General features: G+C 41.3%; 1 protein-coding gene and 1 non-coding gene across 3 annotated transcripts; one reads left to right on the forward strand and one right to left on the reverse strand.

Moving 5' to 3' along the window:
• The first annotated feature begins 289 nt into the window (after nucleotides 1-289).
• avpr2aa (arginine vasopressin receptor 2a, duplicate a) lies at nucleotides 290-19,625 on the forward strand. Of its 2 annotated transcripts, XM_085443027.1 has the most exons (8): nucleotides 290-2,074; nucleotides 2,931-3,000; nucleotides 6,316-6,414; nucleotides 9,344-9,723; nucleotides 12,426-12,671; nucleotides 12,813-12,959; nucleotides 13,955-14,510; nucleotides 15,548-19,625. In XM_085443027.1, exons 4-8 carry the CDS (start codon nucleotides 9,346-9,348, stop codon nucleotides 15,745-15,747), a joined length of 1,527 nt encoding a protein of 508 aa, XP_085299153.1. In that variant the 5' UTR covers nucleotides 290-2,074; nucleotides 2,931-3,000; nucleotides 6,316-6,414; nucleotides 9,344-9,345; the 3' UTR covers nucleotides 15,748-19,625. The 2 variants fall into 2 exon arrangements, with proteins under 2 accessions (XP_085299153.1, XP_085299152.1); XM_085443026.1 differs by lacking the exon at nucleotides 6,316-6,414 and having other exon boundaries at nucleotides 291-2,074.
• On the reverse strand, nucleotides 11,224-11,295 carry trnac-gca (transfer RNA cysteine (anticodon GCA)). The gene has a single exon. It is a non-coding gene; the product is annotated as a tRNA-Cys (tRNA).
• Nucleotides 19,626-20,677: the final 1,052 nt, after the last annotated feature.

Below are 20,677 nucleotides of genomic sequence, written 5' to 3' on the forward strand. Positions count from 1 at the left end.
GGACAGCAATCAGTGGATTTGGGGTTGAAAGTCACTCATTAGTGCACCATGCTATCTGTGCCTAGATCTGTGTGTGTGTGTGTGTGTGTGTGTGTGTGTGCGTGTGTGTGTGTGTGTGTGTGTGCATAAGGGCCACAGAATTGGAACGATATAATATTTGCAAAATGTCAGATCACTATAGTTTGTCCTGTTAACTTCAGCTTTTGGGGGGAAAGTAAGGGGAAGCTGCAATTTACATGTCAAAATAAATTTGGGAAGATCACTTTGCCACTTTGGACTCGATTTATTTCATTTAAAGTTGCGCATTAAAGTGGCTGCCAGTATGAATTTGTGAATTCGCTCATTGTGTACACCTTGGAGTGTTTGAGTGCAGGCCAACATAATTTTCTTAGCAACACGCGTGAGAGTGTGTGAGAGCGAGAGAGCCTTGAAATCCAAATTGAAAGACGGCATTTAAGCACCTTTGTTTTGTTTTTGTGCTCCAGCCTTGTGTTTGTGTGCCAAAGGTGGGACCTGAGGTTGGCTCAGCTGAGTCAGCCATTCGGCATTCCTAGTTGGGTGGAACTTCGGCCCTTGTCCTTGAGCAACAAATCAGATTGAAGGGAAGAGGACAGGAGAGAGCTTTGAATAAAAACACCAGCAGCATGTATCAATGACTACACAAGCAATAAATCACTACAGGGCGGGGTGGTACCTCTCCATCTTAACCATCTCTCTCTCTGTATCACAAACACGCCTGAACACAGGAGTGTGTGTTTGTGTCTCTTTCTCCAGCGCTCACTTTCTCTGGTTGTGTTTTGAAACAATATTAACAAAGCTGGACGGTATGCAGTGATGCTTACATTCATGCTCTTATGCATGTTATTATATCAAATGTGTGCATGTGGTTGTGCATTTTGTGTGTTTCTTTGTCAGTGACTGTTTTTTAGAGTGTTGGATATTAATATAAATCTTGGGCCCCACGATATGTTTTGCCTCCTTGCCCTGAGAGCATTTGCGACTTCAGGTGATTAAGCTCCTTTGAATTTCTACAATTTCTTCTACACTGTCGAAGGAAGTGCGTCTCCATCTCTGCAGGCAGATGTTCTGCCGATTCATAATAACATTTTCTAGGAAACTATAACATTTGGCTATTTCAGCGCTTAGTTTTTTCTCTTTGGGAATTCAAATATGTCTCTAGCACATTGTGTTGTTTGCTATGATTTATGTTTTGACGGCAGTATTGTTGTGAGACCGGACAGAGCAAATGTGAGAGTGGGCGGTTCGTCTGAGCCTCAGCTGACATGTGGGGACTCTTGACATGGCTCAACTGTTGGGTTGGGAAGGAAATGGAGCTGAGGGTGTCTGGGAAGCTGGATTTAGAGCTATAATTAACAGCTGAATATTCTCTTTTATAATATCAGCAGGTATCTGTTCTGGACTGCTTACTTGTAATATTATATAAAGGAATTCTGCACGTAAAGACTGATGGTTGTGTCTGCCAGTGACTCACAGTGATTGAGTGGACACCATACTTCAGTGCAATGCTATGGATGACAAAACAGGTCCCTTCCCCTCTCTCTCTCTCTCTCTCTCTCTCTCTCTCTCGCGCTCCCTCTCTCTTGCACCACTCCTGGTTGCAGGCTCCACCCTCAGTCCTGGCGGACAAGCTGGTTGACCTAGGAGGAGGAGGAGATAGCTGTGGAGGGAAGAGGGGGGAGGTAGGAACGGACGGAGATCAAATTCATTTCTGCTAGTGAAGGCACAGCAGATTGCAAAAGCATAACCTGACGCAAATGGACCCAGGGCACGCATGGCTATCAAATGGATTACTTTAATAAAATGAACTACAAATGAACTACAACACCTCAAGGAGAGTACACTCAGCAGGCAAAGGACTAACAAAGAGCTCCCTAAAGAACTTTTTGTTAACACTGACCAACACCTGACTCTGATGAAGAGTGATTTTTATTCCTGTGCTGCCTAATTCATTCAGGATTCAGCTGAGGCTAAAAGGAGAGACATGGATTGAGAAGAATTAATTTGGGTAAAATTAAGCGACATATAAAAGAAATGCACCACTGAAGTAGAACAAGTAAGTACCTTATTGAGTCCATAATGACTGCTGGATTTGATGGCTAAACATATACTTATTATGTTAAATGTACAATTATTTTAATTATTTAAATCATTATTCAACATTGTCTGAAAAACTTTCCAGCAGGGCCTTAAATTTAATCTCATTGTATTCCTCCAATTTGTTTACAACCCAATCGAGGTCATGCCTTTGTGTGGCTACAGTATCTCATTTATGCTCAAAACTCAAGTATGCCATCAAAGCCCAGTGTGCAGAATTTTAATAAACAGGCTGAGCTTTATCAGTTTCTTTTATATTTGTATTTAGAATCATGTTTCCTCATTAATAATAATAATAATACAATAATCTAATAATATTACTTTCATGTTTGTAGACAGTGAAAATATATTTTATTATATTTATTTTACATATTTTATTTAACAAGAAAAGGAACAAAACACACATCTTATATTTTGGAAACAGTACAACTGTTTGAAAAAGTGCTCTGGTGACTGTAAATCAAAGTAGTAAATTATTGGGTTGATTAAACAAAATTGTTCCAAATGATGGAACGCCGCAATTAAATTAGGCTAATTTTCTAAATAACAGAAATAAAAAATGTGAATAAATCATTCTAACCTAATTGTTTCCCAGAGCTACTTTCAGGATGTCATTTCTCTTAACATAAAGCATGTATGTTATTGTGCTTGATTAGATGTAAGTCATTGCAGAGCTTAATTGAAAATGGATGTGGTCCTGTTTTTCCACAGATTACAGAAGCTCGGGGGAACTGTCACGATGTTAATGTTATCTGTTGTTGCCTGTAACGTAAATGAGCTGTAACAGTGATGGCTTTTAATGCTCTGTCCCACAGTCGCAAAGACAAGAGCAAAGCCAACAGAAAAGGACACGCGTGAGAATGCTTACCATGCACTGACAACAAGGTAAGAGACGTGCCCTGCGCATGTTTTTTTTTAAAGGAAACTCAAAGGGCTTTAGACAAACAAAAGATTTGTTTTCCCAGGCTGTGAGTGGACGGCATGCATGCGTCTGTATATTCAAGTGTCATTGATTTATTGTCTGACACAACTTATTATCACAATGGTAAATTTCCTCCTAACAGTGAAGAAATAATCAAAAATTGTGTTTAAGTTAAATCAAAAACAGATCCCATACTTAAAAATGAACAACAACAACAAAAGCCAAACTTTCTTGTCTGTCAGTTAAATCAAATAATGCTTTTTGGCAGACGTGTTTTTTGTGGAAGCTCTTTGTCTCAACCAAAGTCATTGAAAAAGGTTTTTTCCACCATAAATCGCAAAGTTTTCTTCTTTTTTCTCCCTCACACAAACTATTATGGAGGAATAATAACTTCCTTGATTGCAGCCTCCATCAGGAAAAAATCATCATCACGGTTATTTTAACAGTCAATTTACTTTGGTCTCTAACAGGGAATCATTTACTTGCGTTCATTTCATCATGTGCTGCAGCTCTGACCAAATCAACTCCAGGCCTGTTTTAGCTGATGTGGTAACACTGCAGCCCACTTTCCAATCTTTGGGGGGAATACTCTGAATATTTTATCAGCTATATGTGATGTGAAAAAAGGTCCCATTTTGAATGGTTCACTTGTTGGTGGTGTGCTAGTTAATGATACATAACAAGAAAAACAGCCAGTGGTCTAATGAACGGGGTTTATCAGTAACGATAAGAGGACTTGGACCTTCTGCATGAGTTCTGTCTACTGACCTGACCTGACCTGATCTGATCTGATCTGATACAATATGACTGTAATCTAAGCAATGACTGAATCGCTGTGTATAATGAGGTGTGGCCCTGCATAATTATCATTTATTTGGCTGTTTGGGGTTGAAGACAGTAAAAGAATAATTTGTATTATTGCTCATATGAGCTGCAGCTGGAGAGCGAACCTGAGTGACATGTACTCAAATAGAGAACCGTGAATGTGATTTTTAATGAGTACAGCAGGTTCCTCCACAAACTGAAATGCATAAATATACACAAACTATCTAGCTGTCATTGACCCGACTCATTCAGGAGGTGAATCAATGCCGCAGCGAGGGTGCAAGCGGGGATCTAATTTACAGATTTGTGGGGCTTAAAGAGAAAAACGTGGCCGTGGCTGCCTTATCATGCAGATGAAATGCCACGCAGCCCGGTCTGTGACCCCACATGATTCATTTGTGTCGTGCATGAATCACATTGAGGAAAAACAGCGGAAAACCAAAGGTAAATATATAACACGCTGTCATCTAATGCTTGCTTTATTAGTTTCAGTTGACTTGAATTCAGATTGGGCCAGACCTTTTTAATCCTGTTTCCTGCTGCCAAAGTCAATTAATGGGGACGGTGATTAAAATGAAGCAAAAACAAAAAAACATGTCACAGCCAGTTTCCTCTGCAGGAGAAGCGGCTTCCTCTTTTGTCTGTGATCACAGGTGGTGGAATGGTTAGGAGGGAATCAGAATCAGAGAAATGGAGTGGGTGGATGAAAGTGTAGCGAAAATAACAGGTAACGGATGGAAAAAGTAGAAGAGAAGGAAGACTGAGTAGAAGGAGAAATTAGCCACAGATCGTCTGGGCGGCTGGTAATGAGAACAAAGAGGTCCTCATTAATCAGACTCGGTCAACTTGGTCAAAGGAAACTAATCCAGGGGCTGACAAGACAGGCAGAGAGGTGATGGCTTTTTCATTATGTTTGGATTAAACCACCAAGTGCACAAGCACCTCCTTCAGAGTGTCTAATGGGTGAAGTCTTGCCTTAAAGGATAATAGCACCCTTTTTTTCAACTTCCTTTAAAAGCATTTTGTCACACACTGTAATACTGACATCAAAACATGGTTTTATACGACATTCGTTCCTTAACACACCTCAGAATGGTTTAAAAATACTTTGTCTCAAACATCTGGTATTTGGATCTTGGCATATGTTGAACATATCGTAGTTTGTGAAAGGGAATGACCAAAACACGTGTGAACAATTGGAAATGATGACACGGATGTTGAAAGATGTGAGTGGATGCTATCTATAATGGTTTTTATGCACTTTAACTACATGTTCCTTTCTTCCCTGAGGCTCTGTGAGCATGAACCCCGTGCCTATGACAGCAGTACAGCACGGAGAGGTTATGAAAATGGATGGTTGCATTCTGCTTTGCCTCTGGAGAGCAAAGCAAGGGAGGGATAGACTCCATCATCAATCAGAGAGAAAGCATACTTTACTAGAAGTACTGTCTACAGTCTATCAAGCACACAAAGAATAATTTGTACTTGTGTTAAGTCAGTCAGACAGATGGAAATAATGGGGTCTGCTTGGAATATATTAAACTGCACCCAGCAATGTTCTGCAGACATTATTTACCTTCATCGTGCAGCTTCAGTTTGAGAAATTTCATGATATGACAGAGAGCACTCCTGGCACAGGTTTCAGGCTATGCATGGGTCTCCTGTAGATGAGCTTGAGCAATCGGAAGACAGTTCACTGAGATTTCTTGGATACACATGCAATGCAAATGAGCATTCAGCATATTTTCTTATCCGGGAGTTTAGGTAAACAAGGGATTCAGATTTTCTCAGAACAATGTCATAAATTTGAAGATAAAAATCTGCTATGAAGAAAGAAATGCAGCACGTACTCATCAGTGGTCATCTACAGACAGATGGACCTTAACAGCTGCTCCTGCTTAGCAGTTTTCAATGCTTTTATTTGACTTTCTTGAGTACCTGGAGTAAAGCTTTAATTAAGCTTTACTCCAGGTATTGTAACAACTCCATTGCACCTTATCTGCACCGAGGCATACTTGAAAACAGACTGAACATCAAAAACGAATCACATGGAAATATATATATAATGAAATTAGGTTGGGGGTGCAGCCGCACAAAGAACCTTCTCATGAATTATACTGTAATTACAGAGAGGGGCACAAGGCTCCTCAGAACCAACAAAAAGAAGCCAAGAGAAAAAGGGCCCCGTTGTCTACACCCTTAATTAACAAAGATGAAAAAAAACAACTGTTATTGCTACGTCTGATCCTCTCCTCTACCGACCTTCCCACTAATACAACCCTTTAAATATAGAGGAATGTTAATAAAAAAAAGAAAATGATTGATTTAGTTTGGACATTTATGGCAGTCTTGTGTTTGCCTCGTGTGGCGGCAGGGATTCACTCAAATCATGAGAGCAGTTTTCTGTTTTCTGAGGAATGATCCCACTGAGATACTCTTCTTTTCACCCACAGCTGTACATTTGTGCTGGGAAGAGAAGTCAACCAGGCCAGGCCTGTCATGCATTCATCTGATTACATTCCTCTGGCAAAGCCAGCATGTAAAGCTTGACAGTATGTTCAGCCGTCCTTACACACCCAGGAGTGCGTCCACTGTTGCTAACTGGTCATTAGGTGGTAGCGTAATAGTGAGAACAACCTTGTTATGTATAGTCACATTCAATTGCTCAATATTCTCACGTTTTCCTTCTGATCAGGCAGAAATGGAAGCTCTCTTACAGTGGGGCAAAAAAGTATTTAGTCAGCCACCGATTGTGCAAGTTCCCCCACTTAAAATGATGACAGAGGTCAGTAATTTGCACCAGAGGTACACTTCAACTGTGAGAGACAGAATGTGAAAAAAAAATCCATGAATCCACATGGTAGGATTTGTAAAGAATTTATTCGTAAATCAGGGTGGAAAATAAGTATTTGGTCAATAACAAAAATACAACTCAATACTTTGTAACATAACCTTTGTTGGCAATAACAGAGGTCAAACGTTTACTATAGGTCTTTACCAGGTTTGCACACACAGTAGCTGGTATTTTGGCCCATTCCTCCATGCAGATCTTCTCGAGAGCAGTGATGTTTTGGGGCTGTCGCCGAGCAACACGGACTTTCAACTCCCGCCACAGATTTTCTATGGGGTTGAGGTCTGGAGACTGGCTAGGCCACTCCAGGACTTTCAAATGCTTCTTACGGAGCCACTCCTTTGTTGCCCGGGCGGTGTGTTTTGGATCATTGTCATGTTGGAAGACCCAGCCTCGTTTCATCTTCAAAGTTCTCACTGATGGAAGGAGGTTTTGGCTCAAAATCTCACGATACATGGCCCCATTCATTCTGTCCTTAACACGGATCAGTCGTCCTGTCCCCTTGGCAGAAAAACAGCCCCATAGCATGATGTTTCCACCCCCATGCTTCACAGTAGGTATGGTGTTCTTGGGATGCAACTCAGTATTCTTCTTCCTCCAAACACGACGAGTTGAGTTTATACCAAAAAGTTCTACTTTGGTTCCATCTGACCACATGACATTCTCCCAATCCTCTGCTGTATCATCCATGTGCTCTCTGGCAAACTTCAGACGGGCCTGGACATGCACTGGCTTCAGCAGCGGAACACGTCTGGCACTGCGGGATTTGATTCCCTGCCGTTGTAGTGTGTTACTGATGGTGACCTTTGTTACTTTGGTCCCAGCTCTCTGCAGGTCATTCACCAGGTCCCCCCGTGTGGTTCTGGGATCTTTGCTCACCGTTCTCATGATCATTTTGACCCCACGGGATGAGATCTTGCGTGGAGCCCCAGATCGAGGGAGATTATCAGTGGTCTTGTATGTCTTCCATTTTCTGATAATTGCTCCCACAGTTGATTTTTTCACACCAAGCTGCTTGCCTATTGTAGATTCACTCTTCCCAGTCTGGTGCAGGTCTACAATACTTTTCCTGGTGTCCTTCGAAAGCTCTTTGGTCTTGGCCATGGCGGAGTTTGGAGTCTGACTGTTTGAGGCTGTGGACAGGTGTCTTTTATACAGATGATGAGTTCAAACAGGTGCCATTCATACAGGTAACGAGTGGGGGACAGAAAAGCTTCTTACAGAAGACGTTACAGGTCTGTGAGAGCCAGAGATCTTCCTTGTTTGAGGTGACCAAATACTTATTTTCCACCCTGATTTACGAATAAATTCTTTACAAATCCTACCATGTGGATTCATGGATTTTTTTTTTCACATTCTGTCTCTCACAGTTGAAGTGTACCTCTGGTGCAAATTACTGACCTCTGTCATCATTTTAAGTGGGGGAACTTGCACAATCGGTGGCTGACTAAATACTTTTTTGCCCCACTGTATCACCCATTCAGTGGCACATTTAGATATACGACCACTCCACAGCATATTAGTCAAAATATTACATCAACACGGTGTCAATCATCACTCACAGCGAAATAACTAAAAGTGCACATCTCTCCTTGGAGCTATGTTTTGCCACTCCTCTAGTCTCATCCAATCGCCCTCCCTCAAAAATCAATTCTTTTACCTTTTCTGGGCAGTTTTTTTCTCCTTTCTCCTCACTGCCTGTATCGCTACTCTCCACCACCGCCCACCCCCCCTTCTCAGACGCTACTCTACATGCAGTTTATTTGACCAAGGCTGCCCTCTACATCCCATGACTCTGTTTCTTAAATTGTCATCTAATTCCTATCAACTTTCTGTTCTTTTCAGCCATTTATTTATAAGCAAAGAAAAATAAACGTAAAATTAATTTAGATTGGGAGAGAGAGAGAAGAGAAAAGAACGCCTGGATGCATGAGAGAAAATCTGGAGAGAGGGGAACAAAAACAGGGGGAAACAGGAATGTACAAGGGTAAGCATGGGATGAGAATGATTATGAGAGGGGACGTGAAGGAATAAGGGTGGTGGGATAGGAGGCAAAGCTGTCAAATCAACCTTGAGAAAGAATTAGAAAGAAAATAAACCAAACTGGACTTGCGTCAGATCGAATGGGAAGCTTTGGGAGAGGGACAAACAGACAGGAGAATTATTAAAATCTGAGACATAATTACACTTGCATGATTGGCAGAGTGTCTGGCTCTCATTACTTTGAGTTGAATGTGATGAGGTTACCCAACAGGAGCTATTTGTGGTACATGATGTGAAACTGTTACTGATGATCCAACAACAAAGAGTTCCTGTGATTTATATCTGCATCAGCTTATGTGAGAAGTCTGTGTGTGCTTTGCTTTGGATTCTCAGCAGTACTGTGAGGAACAGTGCATTTTTAGGCAACTGCAGGAAATGCAATAAGATGCACAGATGTAATAATTCAGTGCAATTTCATTGTCTGTTGATAATAATCTGGACTTGGCCAAAATCCACTAGTGGACAGTCATACAGCCCTGCAGCAGATTGACTCCTGCAGACTGTGTTTGTGCAGAGCATCATTTATACAAACTATAAACAATAGATTTTATTGGCTTTCCCAAATTAACACTTTGTTTGTCTTCCAGGAATGGAAAGCATCAGTTTGGAAACGGACTGGGATAGGTTAGGCCTCTCCGCTCTGGGCCCCACAGGAAGAAACAACTTCTCTTCCTCGTTTATTTCTGAACTGAACTCATTCAACACGTCTCACAGTGGGGGATCCTTCTTTGGCATCTTTGCCGAGAATGGCTCCAATAGCACACCTCGCACCCTTCCCCAGCCCAGGGTGAGGGATATCGGCTTGGCCCGGGCTGAGATTGCAGTGCTTGCGGTGGTGCTGGCTCTTACCACCTTGGGGAACAGCTTTGTGTTGTGGGTGCTTCTGAGGCGGAGGAAGCACAACGCGCCGATGCACATATTCATGGTCAACCTGTGTGTGGCTGACCTGGTGGTGGCTTTCTTTCAGGTCAGTACAGGGGTTTCTTTGAGGCATTATAGCAACATGAATATACATAGATCACAGCAGTGGATGAAACAAACATTTACAAAATGGTCTCAGTTTGTTAAACGCCTGTTTTGTTTTGTTTTTGCCATAAGTAAAACATGTTTATTTCTTTTTGAGTCTTTATTCAAGTCTAAATATTTCATCTTTACTAACAATTTTTGTCACACTGAAAACTTGCTCATCTTAATATTGATTTTTATCTTCCATGGGAATTTCTTTTTCACTTAACTGTGTTAAACTATGTAATTGTGAGTTATATACTGTCTGGATCTGTTACAGCTGTATACACTGTTCCACAAAAATACCTATAATATAAATACTGTGCATTTCTTTTTTACTTTGCCTCCAGACCTTCAAACTTTCCTGTAATTTTTAAAGTGGTCATGAGCAATAGTTATCCAGCATTTCTTTGGCCGTTGGAGGCTTTTTCAGTTATTTCAGTCCAGTCCTTGTACCTGACCTTTTTAAAAGGAATGTGGTAATTAAAATTTTAAAATAAAAAAAAAGACTATTTATAAGCAAATATTAGAAAAAACAGCAGAAAATAAGTTCAGATCTTTACTATGCAAATTTTATATTTTTAACCCTTTACAGTCTTGCTCTCAAAAGTAGCGTTCCACTGAGACCATGCTGTTGAAGGCCTCTGATGGAGGAATTGTTCTGTAATCATTTTTGCCTGATTTCAGTGAAGCCTTTGATACCATTGACCATAAAAATCCTGCTTTATAGGCTTCATGTTTTGGCTGGTGAATTTGGCTGTGCTTTAGACTTATTTACTTCTTACTTTTCTGATAGGAACTTCTCTGTTAGAACAAACAAGTTCACCTCTAACATTTCCTCCCTAACCTGTGGGGTTAAAAAGGGATTTTGGGTCCATTTTTTTTTCTGCATGCTTCCTCTAGCTGCCATTATTCAATTTTTTAATTACATTTTTTTTTTAATCATTTCTATGCTGATGACATTCAGCTTGATAGGTTGTCCACCCGAGTCCACAGCTTAACTCAGAAAGAATACTGACTGGCTCTCTAGTAATTACCTTGTTTTAAATGCTAACAAGACTGAGACCATAATTATAGCTCCTGCTGAATTACATTTTAAAATCAGTCAGGTTCTTGCCTCCTTCTGCCCAACTGCTCTCGCATGTGAAATCTTTGTCTCGCTCCATTTCACAGGCTGCTTGTCCGTGAAAAGTGTTTAATAAATGAACTTAAAATAAAACGTAAAAAAAATTTTAGGTCTGGAAGATAAAGATGAAACAGTAGGCCTAAAAAATAAAAACAGTCAATAGCAGATGAACAACATCTCAAAGTTGTGTCCTTAAGAAATAAGAAAAAACAAAACAGCAAAGACGACACGTGCATCTGAGCCTTCAAATGAGCCTTTTACTGTTTGTTAAAAAGATCTCAGTGGAAAGCTGGCTGTGAAGAAGCCATTTTTAAGAAAGGCTTTTTAAGCTTCCACAGGGAGTATCTGGAATTGAACCAGAGACCTCTTGAGCTGCAATCAAATGCTCTACCACTAAGCTATACCCCCACAATGATAAAGGCATCTGGCCCTTCAGTTGATTCATATACTATACTGCCAAAGCCTAATCAGAGATGGTCTCAGTGGAAATTATTCTTAAGGAAGGGAAACAGAAAGAAAAGGATGGTGTGTGCCAAACTACACAAGAACTGAACCGAAAATCAGTGGCAACAGGACGAATGAAGGACAAATCCATATTTTAAAATTTTAGTTCAAAATGTCAATATGTACTGTTGGAGGAGGTCAGGAGAGAAGCACAACAGCGAGTGTCTGCAGCCATCTGAACAACATGTCGGAGCTTTTGTGGAGATCTTGTTATAATTGATGGAATTATGAACACAGAAAAGTACCATCAGATTTTTTTCAATACCGCCATGGAAGCACACTGTCAGTGCATACGTAGGTAGAAAAACAGCCAATGAGAAACTATCCTGGAGCCTGGAGAACTATTCCTGTAGACTACTTAAAGAATTTACAAGAAAGTTTCACTAAGAGACCTCAGTCTGTGTTGAAGAATAAAGTTGGTCATACCAAATATTGACTTTCAAACTTGTAATAACTGTACAAACTGTCTGCCTTATAGTGTACTTTAATGTCTGTTTTCAGATGCTTTAAAAAACCCACTGCAGTGAGTGAGGGCTCTGTCAGGGCTTTTCACAGTAATGAAATGCATCTGTATTTCTTTCTGAAGTCTCTGCTGCTTTCCTACCCAGTTGGCTTCTCGGTGACTCAGCTGCACAAATTTCTTAAAATGGCAGTCAAATATATATATGTATATAAAAGATCAGCTTTTCCCAGTCCAGCTGTGCAATGCAATTATAAACATCATTCAAACAGGATAAATGATTTTTTTGTTTTAGAACTACTTTCGTATGTAGATGACCATATCTTTGGTGTTTTTTGAGGTAAAAACAAACAAATGGAAAAACAGGCTTGCCCAGTGCCCTTGTCATGGATAGTAAAGAACATGTCATTAAGTGCCATGGTGTGGCTTACTGATGTGCTCAAGCAGTTTTCAGATAACAGTCTCGGACAAAGTGCTAAATTGGGTTTGGGCTGCACAGGCACTTCTTATTGATACGCTGAATATATTAGAAACACTTATTTTAAAAATAACTGCTTTTTATCTGTGTGTTCAGGTTCTTCCTCAGCTAATATGGGACATTACAGAGAGGTTTCAAGGGCCGGATTTGCTATGCCGGTCCATCAAGTACTTGCAGATTGTTGGCATGTTTGCTTCCTCCTATATGATAGTTGCCATGACAGTAGACCGGCACCATGCCATCTGCTGCCCGTTGCAGGCCTACCGAGGGGGCACAGTGTCCCGCTGGAACACTCCTGTCATGGTGGCCTGGGGCCTGGCACTGATCCTCAGCATACCGCAGGTAGGAAGGGGTGAACACACAGGCAGCTTGATTTCCACAGGAGAACTCAAGATGTTTGTCTATTTTTAGCTTCAAGAGATCACTGCAGATTATCAGTGTCTGTGGGTGTGCTGACCACTTTTCCCTTGTTGTTTCTGTCAGGTGTTCATCTTCTCTCGCTCAGAAGTGGCTCCCGGTGAGTTCGAGTGCTGGGGTCACTTTGCTGAGCTGTGGGGGCTGAAAGCCTACGTCACCTGGATGACGGTAACTGTCTTCCTCCTGCCCGCCCTCATCATCACCATCTGTCAGGTAATTCTAGTTGTACTGGCTGAACTCTGCACTGTCCACAAAGGGTGTTGACTATAGGATTACATGCTCAGAGCAACATTATCCAGTAATGAGGCTTGTGGCATGAATGAAATGCTGTTTTGGTTTCAAGAGTGTATTTGGCACGCATTGTTCAATAACCTGTGGAGACTGTGGTTGGTGTTATGTCGCATCCCCAGGCAGATATGACATTCTGGGGTGCCTCCCATCAGTCCTGATCTATTTAGGGAAAGATATTTCTAGGTTCCAGCTTTTTCCCCTAATTAACACAGCACTTGGAGGTCTACTGCCGAGATGTCTGCCCAGTCTGAAAACGTCCTGCCAGGGAGAGGAATGTACCAGATCTGTGCCAAACATAGAATTCTGGACCTTTTTCCCACTATTTTGAATATCAGATTTCAAATCCAGAGGGATATTTAGAACGTTTCTGGAAGAGAGAATGATGTTATTTCTGCTGAAGGAGGTAATTTGGAAAGTTTCAAGTGTCTCGCCCGATTAAATCCCATAAACTGAATGGAAAGATGGATTAATGTGTAGCTTCAGTTGTAACAAACCTTCAGAATCAAAGTAAAAATAGTTGGAAGGATGAATCGCCTATTAGTAATGGATTTCATGTCGTTGTTTTGGTTTCTCCGGAGAATACCACAAATCATTTTGGTGCAAAAAAGTTTTATGGTAGCTATGTAACAGAGCGAAGGAATCGTGGCGTTAAATAATGTTACATAAAAATGTCTGACACTGGTTTATGGCCGATGGTTAAGGCCAACACATACTCTCTTTCTTTTACATTTCAAATTTCCGTTCAGTGTTGACCTAAACTGCAAACAGGACAGTCTGCAGCAAACACGAGCATCTGAATTTGCCACGTTCCCATGATAAAACGTAATCCTCGGGCCTTTTAGGTCGTGAATGATGGCATGTCTAGTTTTCCCTCTCACTGAGCTGTTGTAATTTCTCAAAATGTTCTTATATTTCAGATAAGAATCTTCCGCGAGATTCACAACAACATCTACCTGAAGTCAGAGAGGATGGTGATGGCTGAGATGAAGAAAAACGAAATCCTCTTCCGCTTTCACAGCTTTAGGAAGGAGGACGAGCGATCCAGAGAGAGGGGGAGACGGGCGTCTGGAGGAGGAGGCTGGGACGGAAGAGGAGGACAACTCTTAAAGGTTGCAAATAACAACCCCCACAATAACACACCCAACAGCCAAGTGGGAGAATGTTATGACTATGTACCACCTGATATTCAGTGTAACAGTTGCCACGGGGAACATGTGACAACAACAAGAACAACAGCGCATCAGCAAACAGTGAACGGCTCAGATTGCCAGGAGCCCTACACCAACTCTCCCCGCTGCTCCCTTGATTATGCTCCCCCTCACCGCCCCGCCACCCCACCTCCAAGTATCACTAAAGCCATGTCAAAGACGGTGAGGATGACCCTGGTCATTGTGCTGGTGTATACTATCTGCTGGTCACCTTTCTTCATTGTCCAGCTGTGGGCAGCCTGGGATCCAGACCCTCCAGACCAAGGTTAGTCATAAACATCTTAATGGATGCAACATCCACTTATGTTTCCAATCTACCCCATAAAAGAAATGAAAGCAACATCTGTGTGGTCAGGTGAATCATTTATGTTGTTTACCCCAGATGGATTGATTCTCCTTAGCTCATGTAATCTATTTAATCGCCCTAATGGAGCTAATTTACCTGTTTTGCACTTTAGAGAGCATAAAGCTAATTGAAAAGCTCCTATTTTTAACAGAAAACTCCAATCAATGCTTTTGAGCATCTTGGTGGGTCCAAATATTAGGCTATCTAACTCATTATTCTAAGTACAAGCTCCAGCTCTCAACAGAGAATATAATACAAGGTCACAAACAAGTTTGTTTTTTCCTGAGCTGAAACTAAAGACAAACACCAGAGGCCAGTAAATAACCTGTTTATGTCCCCCGTAGAGTCTGAAACAGAGCCAGATGCTGACATTTCATCAACAATGATCGGTGCCAGCAGCTGGCATGCATAGTTAAAATCATAAGCAACACATGGAACAAGCGCAAATACAAACGCACACACACGAGCACAGATGCATACACAAAGTGTACTCACATGCAGCTACAAGCATGATTAGCATACTCTCATGAAATAAAAGCCCCGATTGGCAGACAGCCCCACACTCAGCTGATTATTGTCAGCTTTATTCTAAAATCAGAACGGTCTCATTCATTGTTCTCAGCTGCTCTCAGTGTGTTTTGCCTAATGCACAATAGACTTGCTATTAGAAATGAAAAATATGAAGGAGGAAGTATGTGTGGAGTTGTTCCCCTGGGATATTTATAATCAAATTCTTGAAGTAGAATAAAAACAAAATAATGCACAGTGCTCTGCTGCTAAATATTTGCACATTTTTATGTTTGTTTCCTAAGGGGTGAGAGACTAATGTGACTTGCACTGTGATTTGTCCTTAGTTTGTCTTCATTTTAAGAGGAATGTTTCCTCCCAACGTAAAGGTTGTACATTTGAAAATGTATTTTTGGACTTGTCTTTTTGGCGGTGTGTGTCCTCTGCAGGAGTGGCCTTCACTATCCTGATGCTGCTGGCCAGTCTGAACTCGTGCACCAACCCATGGATCTACACGGCTTTCTCCAGCAGCGTGTCAAGAGAGCTGCAAAATCTGCTCCACTGTGGGTCAAGATCTGGACGACGGGGCTCCCTGCCTGACGACTCTACCACCACACACACCTCCACCACCAAGGACAGCCTGTACTGACAAAGACTGATGAGCTGGAGAGCGAGACACACAGAGACATGCTCGAAAGGCATGCATGGGTGCACACGCGCCCACTGCAAGGACGTACTTTTGCACACAACTCTGCTGATGTCACCGCCTCCAGCGCCGCAGCCTGAGAACGCACTGTGACGACCTCCACCAGATGTTTTCAGCATCAAAGGACAGCTGTCTTCTCACCAGGACTTCTATTTGTAATCACCTGTCTTACTCGCCCCAGCAGTAAGGACGGCTGTCACTGAAGATGTCAGCACCATTCATAACACAGTGTTTCGGTGGATCTGTGGGGTGAAATGGACTGGAAGGTGAGAACATTTTCACCTCAGTAGCTGTTGAACAGAACTGTGGACAGTCTCTTACTCTGCTCGGATACAGTAGAGCAGCAGGAATGCAAGGGGTGGATTGCTACATTAATGGCACGCCTAATGTATAAAGCAGCAGACAAAACTATGGGTGCAGAGAAAACCAAGCTGGAAGGAAGAGAAAAGAAGCACATGCAGACAGTACACAAGAATAAGACTGCAGGAGAACAGACAGGGGATGTCATGGATGTTACAGCAGTGGTCCCAGGAGGACTGTAGTTGAAATCTAATAACGTGATCAAACTTTGTTATTCCACAGAAAGAAAGAAAGGATTAGAGAAGGATGCTTGAGGCAAAGAAAGAATTCACTTCCAGGTTCCAACAATAGTGATTTGTTAGCAAGATGGGCTTAAGATTCACTCCTGAGGACGGTGCAGCAGAAGGAAAGCACCGCACAAAAAAATAAACCTGGTTTTCCTTGCTCAACTGGGACACAATTATGTGACTGTATTTTATACAAACACGCCATATGAGGCACATAAAAGAACCTTCCCGTCATGCTTTTCGGAAAGTATGAAACGAGAACACAGCACAGAAGAAACTCATGAGAAGTATTTATCAGCATTCCGTGTATCGTGATCAACGTTGTAAAGTATATTTATTGAAGAGAATGTTACATTTTGTGCTAGATAAAAGCTGAATGTTGCAATGGTCTGAGGTACAGTGTAGTTAAAAAAGAAGGAAGAAAGAAAACAAGGCGGTGTCAAACCAAAGATTGTTTTTTAAAAGCTCGACTTTAAAGTCTTATCAGTAGACATATTCCAACCTACACGTTAGCGTACATCTAGAAACAATTACTACTTAAGAAAACACTTCACATGAATATTGCAAATACTCCAAGTCCAAACCAAGTGCCTGTAATGTCAGTAGACATTTTTAGAGGGGGCCTCCCTCACTGGATTAATCTGTAAATGATGTCAGCCAAGTTATTTTTAGACAGAGCATACCTCCAGAGCAGGGATCATAGGATATGTTATATCACACCATGAGCCATGTGTTCTTTAATCTCTTTATTTATTTATTGTTGTGTAAATGAAAATGTACACACAAATATATATATATTTAATGTATACTTAGATAGTATATATGTATATTATTCCCTGTTTCTGCCTTCCAGGTACAGTTTTTATAATATTGCATTTTATTCTGTGCACAGAGTAAAGTATTATGGCCCTCAGCTGCATGACACACTTAAATATTCTAATGGTATGTTTTTACAATAGCATAATTATATAAGCTACTGTACATACAGGAAATGTGATAACATTGTGTGTATTTGATCAGTCTATCCATTAGATGCTGTTGAAAATAATCTTTTTTTTTTAATGATGTGCACTCACAGTGAGACACTTTGGTGCATCTTTCTTTTTCGTGAGAGAACAGTGTTGTTCGAGTCTGCAGGACAATACCGGCATGCTTTCAAGGTATCTCAAGAGTACTTGTCTGGGTCGAAGGAGAAGCCTCACCTTTTCCTCTGCGTGGCCGTGGTGTTTGGGTTTACAGCACGCCACTGCAAACTTGTTCCCCAGACACAGGCCTCTGCTTTGATTATCAGCCAAATGAAACTCTGCAGCAACAATGTCCCGTGTCTCACTTTGTTATATCAGGAAATAGATGAACTTCTCCCAAACCTTCAGGGTGTTCATGTATTTTTCTCTCTCCCAAGCAGGAAGTTGAGAGGTCAGAGGATGATTCTTCTCCACGCAAAGAGCCAAACCTCAGTTTCATCCAGCCTTTCAGATTGATGGGAGAGGCCGAACACTCCTCAGCTGTGCATTGTGCTTTCTGTACAGCCATTAGTGAGCATTAAAACGGCTAAATAATAAATGCACTTCAACTGACTGAGAAGCAGATAGCACGAACACCTTTAAATATCCCCTAAAAATAGACCCATCATCAGACAGAATTTCCTATAGAGTCAGTTTAGTTTCCTGAGTAGTCCTATAAAAGACTTGGCATTTCCTATTTTTCACTGAAACAGCCACCACCATCTCTCTCTTGTCAGAGCATATGATAGATGGTCTAACTGGTAGGTCACTGCTGTTTTTATAATCTTGCAGTGTGTGTGTGTGTATATTTATGCTGAATGCCCTAATGCTCACGGTTTCCATGCAGAAGCATGGGTGACGGCTAAACTCAAGGTCACTTCTTCATTACAGTTAGGGCAGCACTTCCTTCCAGCCGTGTGGCTGCAATGGGGTATAAAAGAAATAAATTATCCCTCAGGGAGCCTGTCACAAGGGCAGGAAAACAGGGCAAGTTCCGTCTTCAAATCAATTTAAATTCAGCCAAGGAGTGCAACCAGTGGCTCTGAAGAATGACTGAGACCCCCAGCCTTCACCACAGCCGGTATAAATCAGACCTGGAGCCAGGACTTTTACCATACTGAGCAATGCGTCTGCATTGCTTAACCCAAGACCCCTCTGCAGACCTAATGATGGCCGAGGCTCATTCCAAGACACCAGGTGGCCCAACTGGCCCAGATCGACTCCTGTGTCTGCGTTAGGAAAGAGCATCATACTTTATTATCAGAGGAAGCAAGAGAAACAGGCTCCCCAATTTATCTTGTCTTCTCACAAAAGGGTTTCATTTTGCTCTTTTTCTCTATCTTAACTGTTTTAACACCAAGAGGATGTTTATATGCTCTTAGCCTTAAAACAGATGGTAAACTATTTGGTGGAGTTTGTTTTGTTTTCCACATAAAATTTATCTGCATTTACTGTTTCAGCTTACAGAGAAGGGGGCAGTTAAATGCGGCTTTTTCCAAGGGCATTTTTTCTTTGTTTGCTAAATATAGCCACACTTTTATTCTATTGGCAGCAATTATGATTCCTTAGTCTGTAAGTGTTTACTGATTTAAAAGACGTTCTTTCTCCGAGAGCCAGAGGGATCAAGGTTAGCTTTTTTTTATCGCTTTCAGCCATCTTGTTTTCATTACTTTGGGCACGGTTGTGCGCACACCTCACCTGCAACATTGCTTTCTTAATAGTACAAACAGGCATGTGCATGGTGTCTGATAAAATGGCATCTACAAATATTTTACAGGAGCTTGTTCAACACGCTTCCACGACATTTATGCACTTAGATATGATTTGTTGTTATGTGTCTTCACCAATGTTCCCTCTAATTTTTCATGTTTCTGAGCGAACACACAAACTCCCTGAGCGGTCCCTTGGACCACTGTGAGCGACATCAGACGTGTGCACTGTGGTCACGCCAGCATTGAAGTTACACGGTTTATTAAAAATAATCAAATTACAGCATTTACATTTATGTTAGACTACTTTTAATTAACTGCTTTAGCCCACTTACAAATAATCTTGTTCATGACCTGTGTAGCATGTTAACACTATTGGAAGTAAAAATAACTTGAACTCCAATTTTGAAAACACAACTTTCTTTTTTCTTTTTGTATAAAGCTCTGACTTGTATTCTGAGTCTGTGGTCTGGGAGAGAGTCCTGTAACTCTGTCTGCAAAATACAGGATATAATGACCAATGTTGTGCAATTAATTATATAGTTACTTCTTCAAAAAAGTAACTGAGCTATGCAAAAAACAAAGTTTTTTGCAGCTGTTTACCTAAAAATGCAGCCAAGGTGTTTTTTAAAATAAGTATTTCAAACTATTTACAGAACAATCAGCTGTTCTGCATGAAATTTGATGCCACACAAATTATTTGTGCCACTCCAAAAAATAATTTCTGTCCACTATGAGATAAAGGAGAACAACAGCCTGATACCTGCAGGCAGTGGCGGTCCTAGCCGCCACTGCCACACTCCCTCTGTTTTTCTAAACTGAGCACCTGATGGCTTTGAACTTTTCTTGTCCATCTTCCATTGGTTTTAATTTTGCACTCCAGTATGAACACCCATCCCCCAACCCGAGGATCACCACAGCATAACCTAATAGACCTGCACCTTAGTTCACAGAATCGCTTTGTCTGGGGTTTATTTCTGGGATTTCACACAAGCCAGTATTCAAATCAAGAATATATAATTACAGCATTTTTCTGACACACACAACAAAACTATTGACTACACTACACACTAACTACACAAGATTTGCACTAAACGTTGCAAATCTCTCACATCTCAAAACACCGCCATCACTCCTAAAACTCCCCCTTTCCTAAACACTAAATGCCATGTTGCTATATCATTTTTTGATTGGTCGACATGGTACATTTTTTGACCAATAGGAAAGGGTGGGGGGTTTTGGTTTTGCTCACAGGTGGAGAGTGCTTTGGAGCGTTTTCCTTATAAAACTCAGTTTTTACCGTTTCTTCCCGCAGTAAATATAAACAACGACAGTATTCAGGAAGAAAACCAAACATTGCAGATATTTTTATCATAACTCTGGTTTTACGTGGCCGATCAACACAATTTAAAAACTGGTATGAAGTCCACACTTTTTCCGTCAATTGTTCCGTCTGTCCTGCTCACATCTCCAATGGTTGTCCAAGTTGTCATTAACGTGGCTTCACTCCACATCAGCCACGCCGCTTTGCTCGCTAAAACACCGGTGTCACAAGGACGCTGTCATAGCCTGT

This window comes from Copadichromis virginalis, linkage group LG20, assembly GCF_057382275.1.
Source record: "Copadichromis virginalis isolate Kocher_CV1m ecotype Utaka linkage group LG20, C_Virginalis_male_GT1.1, whole genome shotgun sequence".
Classification (NCBI taxonomy): domain Eukaryota; kingdom Metazoa; phylum Chordata; class Actinopteri; order Cichliformes; family Cichlidae; genus Copadichromis; species Copadichromis virginalis.